This window comes from Mesocricetus auratus, unplaced genomic scaffold, assembly GCF_017639785.1.
Source record: "Mesocricetus auratus isolate SY011 unplaced genomic scaffold, BCM_Maur_2.0 Super-Scaffold_100013, whole genome shotgun sequence".
NCBI classification, from domain to species: domain Eukaryota; kingdom Metazoa; phylum Chordata; class Mammalia; order Rodentia; family Cricetidae; genus Mesocricetus; species Mesocricetus auratus.
The window spans coordinates 77442875-77455895 of NW_024429196.1; the positions used below are offsets into that span (position 1 = coordinate 77442875).

The 13021-nt window shown below is 48.8% G+C and overlaps 1 protein-coding gene across 2 annotated transcripts in view; it reads right to left on the reverse strand.

The window, feature by feature from the left end:
* Spock1 (SPARC (osteonectin), cwcv and kazal like domains proteoglycan 1) overlaps nucleotides 1-13021 on the reverse strand; it is a 491076-nt gene that overhangs the window by 116440 nt on the left and 361615 nt on the right. For both annotated transcript variants that reach the window (XM_005078400.4, XM_005078398.4), the window contains one exon: nucleotides 8788-8914. In XM_005078400.4, the coding sequence (XP_005078457.1) occupies nucleotides 8788-8914 (127 nt within the window). The remainder of the gene's footprint in view (nucleotides 1-8787; nucleotides 8915-13021) is intronic.

A 13021-nucleotide genomic window follows, 5' to 3' on the forward strand; every position in this document is an offset into this window, starting at 1 on the left:
TCCAGGAGAGCTGTCCACTCCTGGAAAGCACCTTTGCTCTTCTAAGCTAACACACACAGGAGGCTGTGCATTACCGTTATCTGAACTGAAGGAGACAAGACAGAAATCCCCCAATTGTTTACTGATTTCAGAAGAGGGCAAAAATTTTTGCTTTAGTAGAAGTGAGGGCATCCTTACAGCTACTACATTCAAGTATGGAACAGTTCAGGCAAGTTTTAACCACATTCTGATAAAGAATGAAGAGTTCCTTAATTCCCTCACGTGACATACAGGTCTTAGTCCCAGGCTAGGAAAAGTGCAGAATTCCCTGGGTATTGCCGCCTCTGAAGTTAAACTGATCTCTTGGAAAACACTGAGAAAGATGCATGGCTTTACTCGTGTGAGCAATATTTCCAAAGGGAATGTTTTGTTTGTTCCCTTTAAAGAAAAACAGCAACATGATCACTTAACTAAAGTTGTTTGTAATGGCTTAATTAGATTTATAGCACTGTGCATACTCACTCTGGCCAGGGACCTTTCCATCTTTTAAACAGTGGGAAGGGGGAAGACCTCATGCGCTTTTCAGCTTTACCTCATCTGTCTTCTGATGTCCTATGAGGGGCACCAAGCCTCACCATGTTCACATAAGTGCTTCTTCAAATAGGTCAACTGTGTGTTCAGCAGAACTGACGGCAAGAAGACCCCCCCTTCTCCCTAATGCATTTTTAATAGAGGGATTAACTTATTGCATGGTATTTTACTTGAGGGCACCTAAGAAGAAATAAAAAATCTATTTTTCAGATCTTGGTTACACACCAGTTTGCATAAAGAACCTGGGAAAAGGTGGTGGAGTGCTTAATTGAATCACTTCCTTCTGCTCTGACTTCTATGAAGAGTCTGCATGCTGAAGAGGTCTGGGTAGATCCAAGGGTGCCTCTCTGTTATGGATGCCGTCTGAATGTCTGTGCATCCTGAAAATGTCACCATAACCTTCTTCCCCAAAAGTTTGTGCTCAGGAGATAAGAAGACAGTATTATCTTGGCATGTCTAAAAAAAGGGGGGGGGTGAAGAGAGTTGAAGACAATTGGGCCCCATGGTCTGCAGAAAGTCTTAAGGATTAGACCAAATGGCTTCAAGAATTCTGCTTTCAACCATAGCTCACTCCGTATTTTAGGAATTCCCCTTTTAATTAGACAGCATTCTCATTTATACCTTTATAGGTCTCCTTTTATCACTTGTATTTCTACAAGTATTGTTCCTGCTGGGGCTGGGGAAACGGCTAAGTGACTAAGAATGCTTGCCATGCAAGAAGACTTGAAATTGAACTCCCAACACTCACATAAAAGCCAGGGACTGGCTCCTGTGCCTGTATCCGGCATTAAGAGGTAGAGATGGACAGATCCCAGGAGCTCACCAGCCAGTCAGTCTAGCTTAACCAGCAGACTTTAAGCTCAGTTAGTGACTCAGTCTCCAAAACGCAAGGCAGAGGGTGATAGAGGAGGATATCAGACAGCTGCGTCTGGCATCAAGCATGTAGCATGGTTGGATGCATGCAGGTGACTTGTACATGTACACACACACATACACACAAGCACACACGCATACACAGACACATACACACACACACACTCATGCACACTCACATGCATACACATGCACGCACACAGTTCTGATACTAGCTCCAACCAATGCTACTTAGCTAATGACCCCAAAAAAGCTACGACATCCAATCCCAGAAAGGATGCTTTTAAATGTGCCCAGTCTAAATGTGGTCTCCCACCCTTTCTCTATTAAAAAAGCCGTTCTCTTGATCACAGACAAGTGGGACTCGCGAGGCCAGAGCAGGCCACTCACATAGCCTCATTAGCCAGGACAAGGACTTGATTAAGAGAAGACCTGTGATTCAAGATGAGCCAATTAGAGACCTTCCCTGAGATCCTTGCGCAGGCTACAGTAAATTTCCTTGACATCTCTAATGTGAAAACAAGGTAACTTAAGGTTTCAAAACCCATATTCTTTGCAAAGAGAAAATGACTATTTGTAGAATGAAGGCAGGCAGAGCCGGGAAGCTAAAGGACAAGGAAAAAAAAAAAAACGTGCTACCCAGTGAGTTTCCCCATCTCCTGCCAAGGCCTGGCTGTCCAAGTGTTCAATACCAGAAACTTTGTTTTTGTAGTTTAAACTAAGCTTGGGTCACATTTAAAGTCAGAAGTGTCATGACGATAGACCTGGTATTCTAAAGTGTTAACGCAGGTTTCTATTTGCAAAGAAAAAGCCACGACCCCACCAGGGTTCAAACATCAACTCTGACATCTCTCTCAACCATGGTGACCTTTGATCTGTGTGTCTCCCTCCTCCAACTTTTACTCTGGGATCAACAAGGGGATTTACTCTCGAGTGTGTGTCCTAGCTTGCTTCCTATTGCTGTGACAAAGACGACCAAAGTGACTTAGGGAGCACAGCGCTTACTTCCTTCATCTTACAGCTTATATAGTCCAACATGCAGGGAAGTCAGGGCAGGAACTCAAGGCGGGAACCTGCAGGCAGGCGCAGGAGCAGAGACCACGGACAAGCTCTGCTTTCCTGGCTTGCTCCCTGTGGCGTTTTCTCCTGGCTTGTTTCCTTACATACCCCAGGTCACCCACTCGGAGGTGGCACCGCCTACAGTGGTCCGGGGCCTCCCACAGCAATCATTCATCAAGAAAATGCCCTAAAAAAAAAGTGCCCACAGGCCAAAGTAATGGGGGCATCCTCTTAGCTTTAAAGTTCCCTCTTCCCAGACAACCGGAGCTTGTGCCAAGGTGACGCACACTTAACCAACTCACCGTGTTTTGAAAACCTGTTGAAATGGCGGAGAATAAAATGCCGCCTGGCACAGAGACTCTATGCACAGCGTCCAGCATAGCCTCTGCAAGTAGTACCTGCTTGTTGCTGTTACTATTCAGGCATCTGTGCTGGCCTGCCCTCCGGGTTCTGGCAGGACACGCCCTCAGCTGCAGCCACTAAGAGCACCGCCTGTGCATATTCACCATGTTCCCTTTAAAAAGGGCCCTGCCCACCTCCCATGCCTCCCTCCCTCCCCTCTCCTCTCCTCTCTCTTTTTCTCTCCTACCACTCTTGTTCTCAGGGGACAGGCCTCTGCCCCCCCCCGGCCCCCGCCCTTTCTCTCTCCTCCTCCAATGAACCTATGTGAGTTCCGTTGTTTGGTGGGTTTTCAAATGACAACACCTGTCCCCTCGGTACTGCTGAAATGTCACCATGGTAGCAGCTGTGAGATGACATGCTCACCTGTCCTTCGGGTAGATGGGCACGTGGCTGCCTAGTACTAAAGGTACTTTCCTAACTCCCTTTGGCGTCTGCCGGGGCCTGCCAGGTTAACTCTGGCTGATGGGCCATTGAATGGGCCAGGCTGGCGGCTTCCAGATGGCCCCCACCTCCCTTGCCTGTTTTGACGGTACCGACTGGACACAGAAGCCATGATACACCCATAGGCAAAGCTTCACCCTTCCAATCCCTGTGGGCGACACAATAGCGAGCCGCATGGGTTCTGGGAGGCCGCAGTCTGGAGGCCTCAGTTCTGAGTTGCTTCTGTGTGGACCGGAAGCCAGTCTCTGATTCTCCTAGGACTTTGTCACGGTGACTAGAACCCATATCCTGCTGAATATGTATGTGGTCAATATTTTAAATACTGTTTATACTTCCTCCTTGTGGAAGGCTTTTGGCAGGGGAGTAGGGGGGGGAAACAACAAAACTAGAGCAAAGGTCTATTTAAAACTGCTGAAGGAAACCACACAAATGAGCTCTCATTACCAAATGATATCTGACGCCCCCAGACTAAGACAGTAAGTTGTAAATGAACATGGCCTGAGGGGAAAAACAAATTGGGTCCTCTGCCATGCATACGGGATTTCTCCCGAAATCTCAAAACGTTCTAACCTATAGAAGCTAAATCACTTGGAGTTAGCCAGAAGCCCCCAAGTGACTCTCCAACGTCACAAAGGCCTTTTCTGTGCAACAGAAAAACAAAGCCAAGCCATGCACTGGACTCCAGAATCAGGTACCAGGCTGCAACTCTCCACTGCTCTGCTCTCTTCCTCCTGCTACTGAAGAGCGTGGACCCGGTAGGCCACAGTTGGTTGGTCAGTGTCCTCTCAGTGCTATCTGGGGGAGCCTCTGGCTGTGGCCCTCCTTCTCCTGCCTTCACTGTTACCACAGTGCACCGGGCTCCTGACGCACCCAGCAGCCCAAAGTCATGCTGTTCCCAGCTGTCTCTTTTTCTTCTTCAGCAACAGCCAGCCTCTCCCCCAGGAGCCACTCACAAGTGATGACCATTCACAGGCCACAGGTCTGCAGGGAACAGGCCTACCCCTCGTACCAGCCTCGGCTGAAGACAAGCAAAGAAGTGCATCGAGACTTTCACAGCAGGAGCACCCACCGGTCAGACATGCTGGAAGCTGAAAACAGTGCCTGCAGCCAGCCGGAGGGGGCTCACAAGCCTACACCCCCAAAACCAGCTCCAATCCTCTGAATTTCCTGTTCTTGGAAAAATCTGGCCAACAGGGACTACAGTTGCCAAGGACTTCAAACACGATCTTTACTTGGTAGCGATTGTTAGAAACTATTAAAGATGCCCCAGCAAAGATAATAAAGTCTGGGGCGACAGTGAGCTGGAAGAAACGCCAGCCCTGTAAAGCAAGTGCCTCCTCCCCTCCCCTCCCTTCACTGAGCACCTTCAGAACCAGAGGAATGCATTTTCTCCAACAGCACTTCTTAACTCTGTGTCTCTCTTTGGAGTCTAGACATAAACCAGCCATTTGCTAACTGTTGTAGCAGCTTTTAAGGAAGAAGGTGTGGGGGAGGGGTGAGAGCATATGGGTGTTTCCCTGCTTGTTTTCCAATTATCAGCAGGCAGGTACCACCAGGAGACCCCTCTTCTCAGAGGCCATAACGGGTCCTGGCTGATAAAGGCACAGTTGGGGACATCAGAGCTTCCGCCAGGGTAGGCCAATGAAGTCCACAGGAAAAAGAATCCTGCCAATGAAACTCCCTCCAGGGGCAGGGCGAAATTGGTCCAGGTATCCTGGATATTTTATGTATCTGTGTGAGGATGAGTCCTGGGTTTTATATACTATCATGGGCTTCTATCCTAGATATCATGTACCATGTATGGGGAAAAGAGTTCTTAATTGGTCTAGATAATAAAAGGCCGGAGTCAGATATAGAGGGAAACGCTGAGAGATCAGAGAGAAGGAGCAAGAACACTGCACACCTTACCTCCTAAGCGTTTCCACAGAGCAGAGAGCAATTTCCTGTTTCTCCCTGCTTATATCCTGTTTCTGCCCAACTACGTCACTTCCTGCCAGTCTGTACAGACCTCCAGATCTCTATGGTTAGCAAGTGGCAAGTTCTATTCTCTGACACCCAGACAGGCTTTATTTGTGCAAGAAAGATATCACCACAGTTGTGGATATTACGTGTCTTCATGGGAAGTCACATTGGATGTCATTTTCCTATGTTAGGAAACAGTCCCAGTTGATCCCTCCTATGGGCCCCTCCCTGAGCTTCCAAGACTTAAGCACCCCTCTGGATCTGCTGCCATTTCTAAGATAGCTTTCCCTTCTAGAAGTAGAAGAGCTGGCCCTCTGAATGAAAGATGATCACAGACTTCCCTGCTGAACAGAGCTAAAATTCAGCAGCCTGGACCCCCGTCCCACAGAATAAGCTTCCCCCAATTGTGCAGGGAGCAGCAGGAAGAAAAGGGGTTTGCAAATGATGGTCTCCAAACCTTTCAGGCACAGCCAAGACACTATTGACAGGACAGCCAGAAGCTCAGCTAGGATGAAGACACAGGTATCCTTATGCTGAGCTCATAGCGGAGATGACTTTATATGTTTCAAATTGATCAGTCGCTAAGACCAGGCTAACTCCCTGGGGCTGATTTAGACTTTTTCTTTACCTGTCAAAAACCACCATGCCAGTCTTGATCACCACCTGCAGCTCCATTGGTCACCAGCATCTGGCCCCATCCCAAACAGCGATTCCTACTCTACATGAAGGCAGGCGAATGCAAAACTGTGACTCTTTAATTGGATCCCCCAGACCTTACAAGCTAAAGTCCAAAGTCCTTCCTGTGGTCTTCAAAGTACTAAATGTGGCTGATTTTTTCCCCTGTAGTCAGCAATGGCTCACTTACATCTAGATATAAGCGAGACACTGCATTAAGAGTTGCTGTGGAAGAAAACAGCCCCCTACCCATTTAGAAATCATACACGGGGCAGCAAGTAGGGAGTGAGTGGTTTACAGGCCTGGGGTTTCTGTACCAACCCCACTCCCTGGCAGGTGACCCAGCCACACTGACACTGGCTGAGTCTCTCCGAGTACCTTGCTGTCTTTCATCCTTCATCATCTTCACTGAAAGAACGATCCAGATCCTGTTCCTTTCAGTGTCGACTCTTTTCAGCCATAAGATCCTGGTAGGGCCACCACTTTCTCTAAGATGACTGCCTAGGCCTCCAAACTGACCAAGCTCAGTGCTCACATAGTTCCTTCCTTGTCCCTTATCTAAATAATGGTCATCTTAACCCAACTATTGCTCTGATAAAATGCCTAAGGTTGGGTAATGTATGGAGAAATGAAGTTTGCTCAGCTTACCGGATCCCTTGGCTACCAGATACACCAAAATGGTCATGGTGATGGCATCACAAGATGATAAAATATTACAACACAGGAGCCCAGGGCCCAAGGGGAGGTTCAGGTCTTATTCTATAAAAAACAACCCATTCTTGGGAGAACTTAATCTACAAGGCTACCATTAATCCCACTCAAGATAAGAGTACCCAATAACCTAATTACTTTTCATGAGGCCTGGCCTCTTAAGGGTACCAACACAGTTTCAACACTGCCACACTAGAGATGAATCTCCCAGTACATAAACTCCTGTGGCACAAACCACCTGCTGTAATCCAAGCAGGTTGATTTTCACTGTGTCTGTCTTCCTTACAACTATGCAAATAGAACATTATCTCTTTTGGCCTTTGCAAAGGACTCTACTATTTAATGCCACGTTTGACATGGAGGAAGAAAAAATCCAGTCACAGCTGAGCTTCAGTTTTTCTGGACAGAATATGATAGAAAAGACAGTTAAGAAAGTGGCCTGACACTACCCAGAAGCTAAGTTCAGGGACAAAGCCTACTTCATATTCTGTAGTGAGCCACAGGGTTGTCTGCAGAGAGCAGCAGTGTTGGTTGCAGTGAGCTACAGTGTTGTCTGCAGTGAACTGCAGGGTTGTCTGCAGTGAACTGCAGGGTTGGCTTTGTCTTGCCATGTAACATACTTTATCTCAACACTGCAACCTCATGGGTTGATCTTGGGATCTGGGGAGCCAGACCTATAACTAGTACCTATAACTGGGATTGAAATCTTGGGAAATACCTGCTGTAGATTACCATTCCTGAGTATATCCTTCTCTACCAGTTCTAGAAGGCGCCACCTACCTTGGGCAGGCATGGAACCTTAGTGTAACATATTCTGTAGTTTGGATCTGGAATACCCAACAGCCTGAGTGTCAAAGGCTTGACCCCCAGCCTGTGACAGTACTGTAGACAGTAGGACCTTTGGGGAGTAGAGCTCAGATGGAGGAAGTTAGATCAGTGAGAGCATGCCCGTGATGGGAGAGTGTCTCATTATGGGGGTTTCAGGTCCCTTCTATTTCTTTCTTTCATGGCTACCCTAAGGCGAATGGGACTCTTCTGTCACATGGCATGTCTCCTCAATGCTGTGCTATACGTGAACAAGCCCAATGCAATGGAGCCAAATGATAATGGAATGAGGCCTCTGAGTTCTCTGAAAGGTGATTGTCTTGGGCACCTAATGACAGAAACAGGAGACTAACACATTATATACTAACAACAATTTCCGATGAGCCATCTTCCATCTCCTTTCGTTGCAGGAAAATACTTGAGCAAGGCCGGGAGACAGACTCATCCTACTTATTCAGGAGTTGAAGGGTACCGCCTGCCTGCGGAGTGGAGCTGGGGATGGGGAAGGCCAGTTCTCTGAGAAGTGAGGAGCCACTGTAACGGGGTCTTCCCAACACAAACCCTGCCTTCTAACCAAGTTTTCCACCTGCACCTGAGAGCATCACCTACTCCACACACAGGCCATCCTCCAGGACTACAGGAAGGCCTTGATCAGCAAGCTCCTGAGACAGTCCCTGGGCAAATGACAGCACTTTGGGCCAGTGCATTAGACAGGCCACTGTTGCCCTGCAGCTCAGGGGTCTTGACAGCTGCATTTTAATTTCCTTCTGTGCATGAAATGAATAGGCCAGAAGGGAGGTTTTGGCCAGGGATTGATGACAACAGATCCTTTATTCAAAGAGTTCTAGTCTCTCACTGGTGCCTCATGGCTGTCCTCCTATCTGAGGCTAGAGGAGAAGGCAGCTGGCTCATAGCCAGAGAGCGTGATCTGAATGGCACAAGGTTGTATTTCCATAAAACGAAGGACCACTGAGATCTGGCTCTCTGCCATAACCCCAGGTGAGGTGTGTAGCTAAGCAACTTGGTCCAGGACGGGGTGACTGGTAACTTAAATGTCTCTATCCATCCAACTCAGACACATCCAGCTTGCGTTATGCACATTGGACTCCCTCTCAGCTAAAGTCTTAATTGACTCTTCGTTTTGCCTCCTTGTCCAGAAGTTATCTGCCTCTGAGCCTGCCTTCCCAGAACAGCCAGGCTGCTCGGTGCAGAGACTTGATAGGCAGACTTGCGGTGGTGTTTATGACAAGGACAACAATAGAGACCAACCTTGGATGTGTACGTGTGGCCATCAGATCCGCAGACCATCGCCGACTGTGCCACGGGGCAGGGCTTGCACTTAACCAGATTTGAAGGTCCAACCCAGTGCTTGTGAGCCACGGTCCCCTTCTTTTGCCTAAGGAAGAAAAGAAGGGGACACGTTAGCTGAAAGTCTGCCCTGCCCCCACCCAGGCTTCCCTGGGTTCCCAAAGAACGCAGCTAAATGCACACAGCACTAAAGCAGCCCTAAAGCAGATGAGAGTCCCAAGGGTGCCAGCCAGAGCTCCCGCTTGTTCCAAGGCATCAAAAGGTATCAGGGGGTTTCTCTAAAAAGCACCTATTCCACCCAATAGCTGAACCAAGCAAAATGGTAGCTATTGAAACACGGCGTATCACGTACCCACATGGAAAAAAGTCACAGACATTTCAGAAACAGTGAGAGAGCACGAGTCTGCCCTGGTGTCTGGGTCACATCACATCACAAGTGTCCAGGACAGCCTCCCACAGCCTTGCAATCTCCTGGGGCTGCCGGGCTGCTTCCACGTGGGCAACACATGCCACCGTGTGAGCACTTTATGCAGAGATTCTCCAAACACCACCAGAAGACCCTTGCACAGCTGTCGGACACCATCTCTGTGTAGACTTTAAAGTGATTTCACCATAGCTTCCAGGTTGCTACTAGGCTAAGGCTAGAGCGATGTCACTTCCAACTGCTAACCAGAATTCTCTTCCATTCCAGCTCTGCTTTGCACAGTCCACCTTTGCTGCAATGACAGGTGGCAGTTACTATGATGGCTGTGTCTGCAGGAAGGACCCCAAGTCTGTATCACCGTCCACAGAAAGGGAGGGGATTGCAGGTCCTGCATCCCTTGTCCCTTAGCTGAAGCTGACCTACATACAGTTCACCTGGGTGACTCCCATGGGCCAGGGGCAAACACCTTGGCACTGCCCATCAGCCCGGCACTCGGCCGGGTTCACCGATCAGATAGCTAAAACTCCCTCGAGGTCTTCGGTGCTGGCAGCCAGTTGTGCAGTGATTGGCATGTGGACTCGGCAGTCGGAAAACACAGTTCACAAGCCAGCTCTGCCACTTAAGGATAGTGTGTGACCTTGGCGAGACACTGAATGCTAGAAGTCTGAGTTTCTTCTATGATTGAAGGAAACAGAAACATCTTCTGGTGGCTACTATAAAAATCACAATATGTTATAACTTGAATTCAAAATGCCCCAACAGGCTAATGTACAAGGGTGGGTGTTTGTGGGAAATGCCCCAAACTGGATGATTTGCTGGGGGGGGGTGTTTGTGGGAAATGCCCCAAACTGGATGATTTGCTGGGGGGTGTTTGTGGGAAATGCCCCAAACTGGATGATTTGCTGGGGGGGTGTTTGTGGGAAATGCCCCAAACTGGATGATTTGCTGGGGGGGGGTGTTTGTGGGAAATGCCCCAAACTGGATGATTTGCTGGGGGGGGGTGTTTGTGGGAAATGCCCCAAACTGGATGATTTGCTGTGGGGTATGTTTGTGGGAAATGCCCCAAGGGGCTGATACACTGGAAGCTCATTTGATAGTTGATAGGCTTTTAGGAAATTATTGGATCCTGGGAGCACCAATACAATAAACAGATTAAGCCCTCAAGGGATTTAAATATGATGGAAATACAAGCTGCAGGCAATACCTATGTGGGTGAGGGGATGAAAATCTCTGGGGAAGAGGCATGTCCTTGGGAACTATATAGTTTAATCCCTTCCTGTGTTTGTTTTCTGTTTCCTGTCTGGCCTCAGCTGAGACACCTGTCAGATACTACCTGGTTCCACCATCATGATGTCCTGCCCTGCCACAGGCCCAGCAAGACTGCGAACTAAAACTCCTCAACCCCTGAGCCCACAGTACACAATTCCTCCCTTCAAGTTGCTTTACCTAGACATTTATTTTTACAGCAAGGACTATAACTAGCTACCTTCAAAACAAGAAGCAATAAAAAACATCAGCTGTCACAATTGTTTCCCCAACAGATGAGACAGGAAAGAAGGAGCAAGCATGGTATGGAAATGTGGTAAGACCTCAGGGCCTGGATCCTGAGAGCCCTTACCACAAAGAACCTGTGAAGCTAGAAGGGAACCTCCTCTGCCTGGTGAACTATGACCCCATCCCTCAGGGATTCATCTGTGGTGACTGAGGTGAGCTGCCCTCTTCCAATGAGAGAGAGAGAGAGAGAGAGAGAGAGAGATGAACACAGGAAACACTAACTGGGTTCTTATGCCACACCTTGGGCCTTTATTAGTAATTTAAAGGAGGCAGTGGATGAGGAGAACCTGTGTGGAGAATTCCTGGAGAAGGACATCAAAGGGAGTCAGTTCATACCCTCGGCATAGCCCCTGGGCCACCGGGATCCAGGCTGGAGGGAAAACATTATCTGAACCTGTCTGACCAAAAAATCAGAGAACAAAGTTCTAGGAAGGCCGAGACCACCCAGGGTTGCCCCTGTTTTACTGAACAGGGAACTGGGGACACCAAGGGAGGCGGAGTCCTGTCTGAGCCATAGATCTGACTGGCGGCGAAGCCTAGGGCCTTCAGAGAGTGTCCGGCGATGAAGCTCTTCCTTGGTCCATGTCTTTATTACTCTTCTATTGCCACCACAAAACACCATGGCCAAGGCAAGTTATAAAAGAAAGCATTTGATTGGGCTTAGAGTATGTGGTGGTTTGCAAGAAAATGTACTCCTCCCCCCCAGACTCATAGTTTTGAGCACTTGGCCCCCAGTTTGTGGAACTGTATGGGAAGGATTAGGAGGTGTAGGAAGAGGTGCGTCACTGGGGAGTGGGACTTGAGGTTTCTAAAGCATGGACAGCCCACTGGCTCTCTCTGCCTTCCACTTGGAGACCAGGATACAAGCTCTTAGCTGCTAATCCAGCATTATGCCCGTCTGCCCGCCTGCCTGCCTGCTGCCATGCTACCCACTGTGGCGATCACTGGACACTAACATCTGGAAAGTGTGGGCCCTGGTATTCAATGGGTTCTTTTATAAGTTGCCTTGGCCATGACGTCTCTTCCCAGCAATCGTGTTTCTAACTGAGAGTTAAGTTTCAGGACATTAGAGCTGAGAGCTCACATCTTGATCCTCAAGCAGCAGGCAGAGAGCACACAATGGGAATGGTGCTAGTCTCTTGAAACCTAAAAGCCCGCCCCCAGTGACACACCTCCTCCAACAAGGCCACGCCTCCAATCCTTCCCAAACAGCTCCACAAACTGCGGACCAAATATTCCAACACATCAACAATGGAGGCCGTTCTCATTCAAACACCAAAGCCCATCTCAGTCCAACCTAGAACAGTAGCCTTAAAGTTCTTTGAGGATACCCTTGTCTGTGCTGTTGGGGATCTGCCTGCTCCCAAAAGCTACCCACACTGGCCTTATCTCTCTATCCGAGTTGGGACATTTTCATCATTTAAGTCTATGAATCACATGGACTCGAGGGTTGCTATTTTTTTTCAGCAGACATGACTCTCTCAAGACGGAGTGCCATATGAGACTCACCAGGGCAGAGGAATGGGCTGTCAGTTCACGGTTAATCTTAGCGCCCACAATTTCTTCGGCAGACCACCTCACATTTATCATCACTCGCAGGGCACACCGTCTGTCACTGACGAGAGTCGGCGACAACGAGGAGGCATGCTTACATTTGGTAGCCTTTCCCTTGGGTTAGGCCCAGGAGGCTGAAGCCATTCCTGTTCTGAGATTCCAGAGGGGCCATAAAGCCCCTCAGGGTTTCCCCAGAGTGAGCACGCCCTTGTGTGGTGATGCTCTAGGAGAAAGAAGCCTCTGGAAGTTCAGCCAAAGGCAGGCCAGGGGCGAGTGAACACTGCAGAGAGGGGCCAGCAATCAGTCACCAGCTAAGGACAAGTGTTGTGCGTGTGAATCTGAGCTTCACTACTAAGGTCTTTAAGAAGCAAGGAGGTGAGACCGGCTGGTCACTTGGAGAGTTATGGCACTTTGTGGTCATTTAAGGTGTCCCTGGTGGGTTGCCACTCTGCAGTTAACCGTGGGGTCACAGAGTGTTAGAGCAGCCAGTGCCCTAGAGCTAATCTAGACAATGCTCTGTGTGTGTGTGTGTGTGTGTGTGTATGTGTGTGTGTGTATGCATGCGTGTGTGTGCATGTGTGTGTGTGCGTGCATGCATGTGTTCCCGGCTGACTGCTTGGTGGTGAATGACCCCCTGGGGTGCTCCTCCCTAGTGTCATGTCT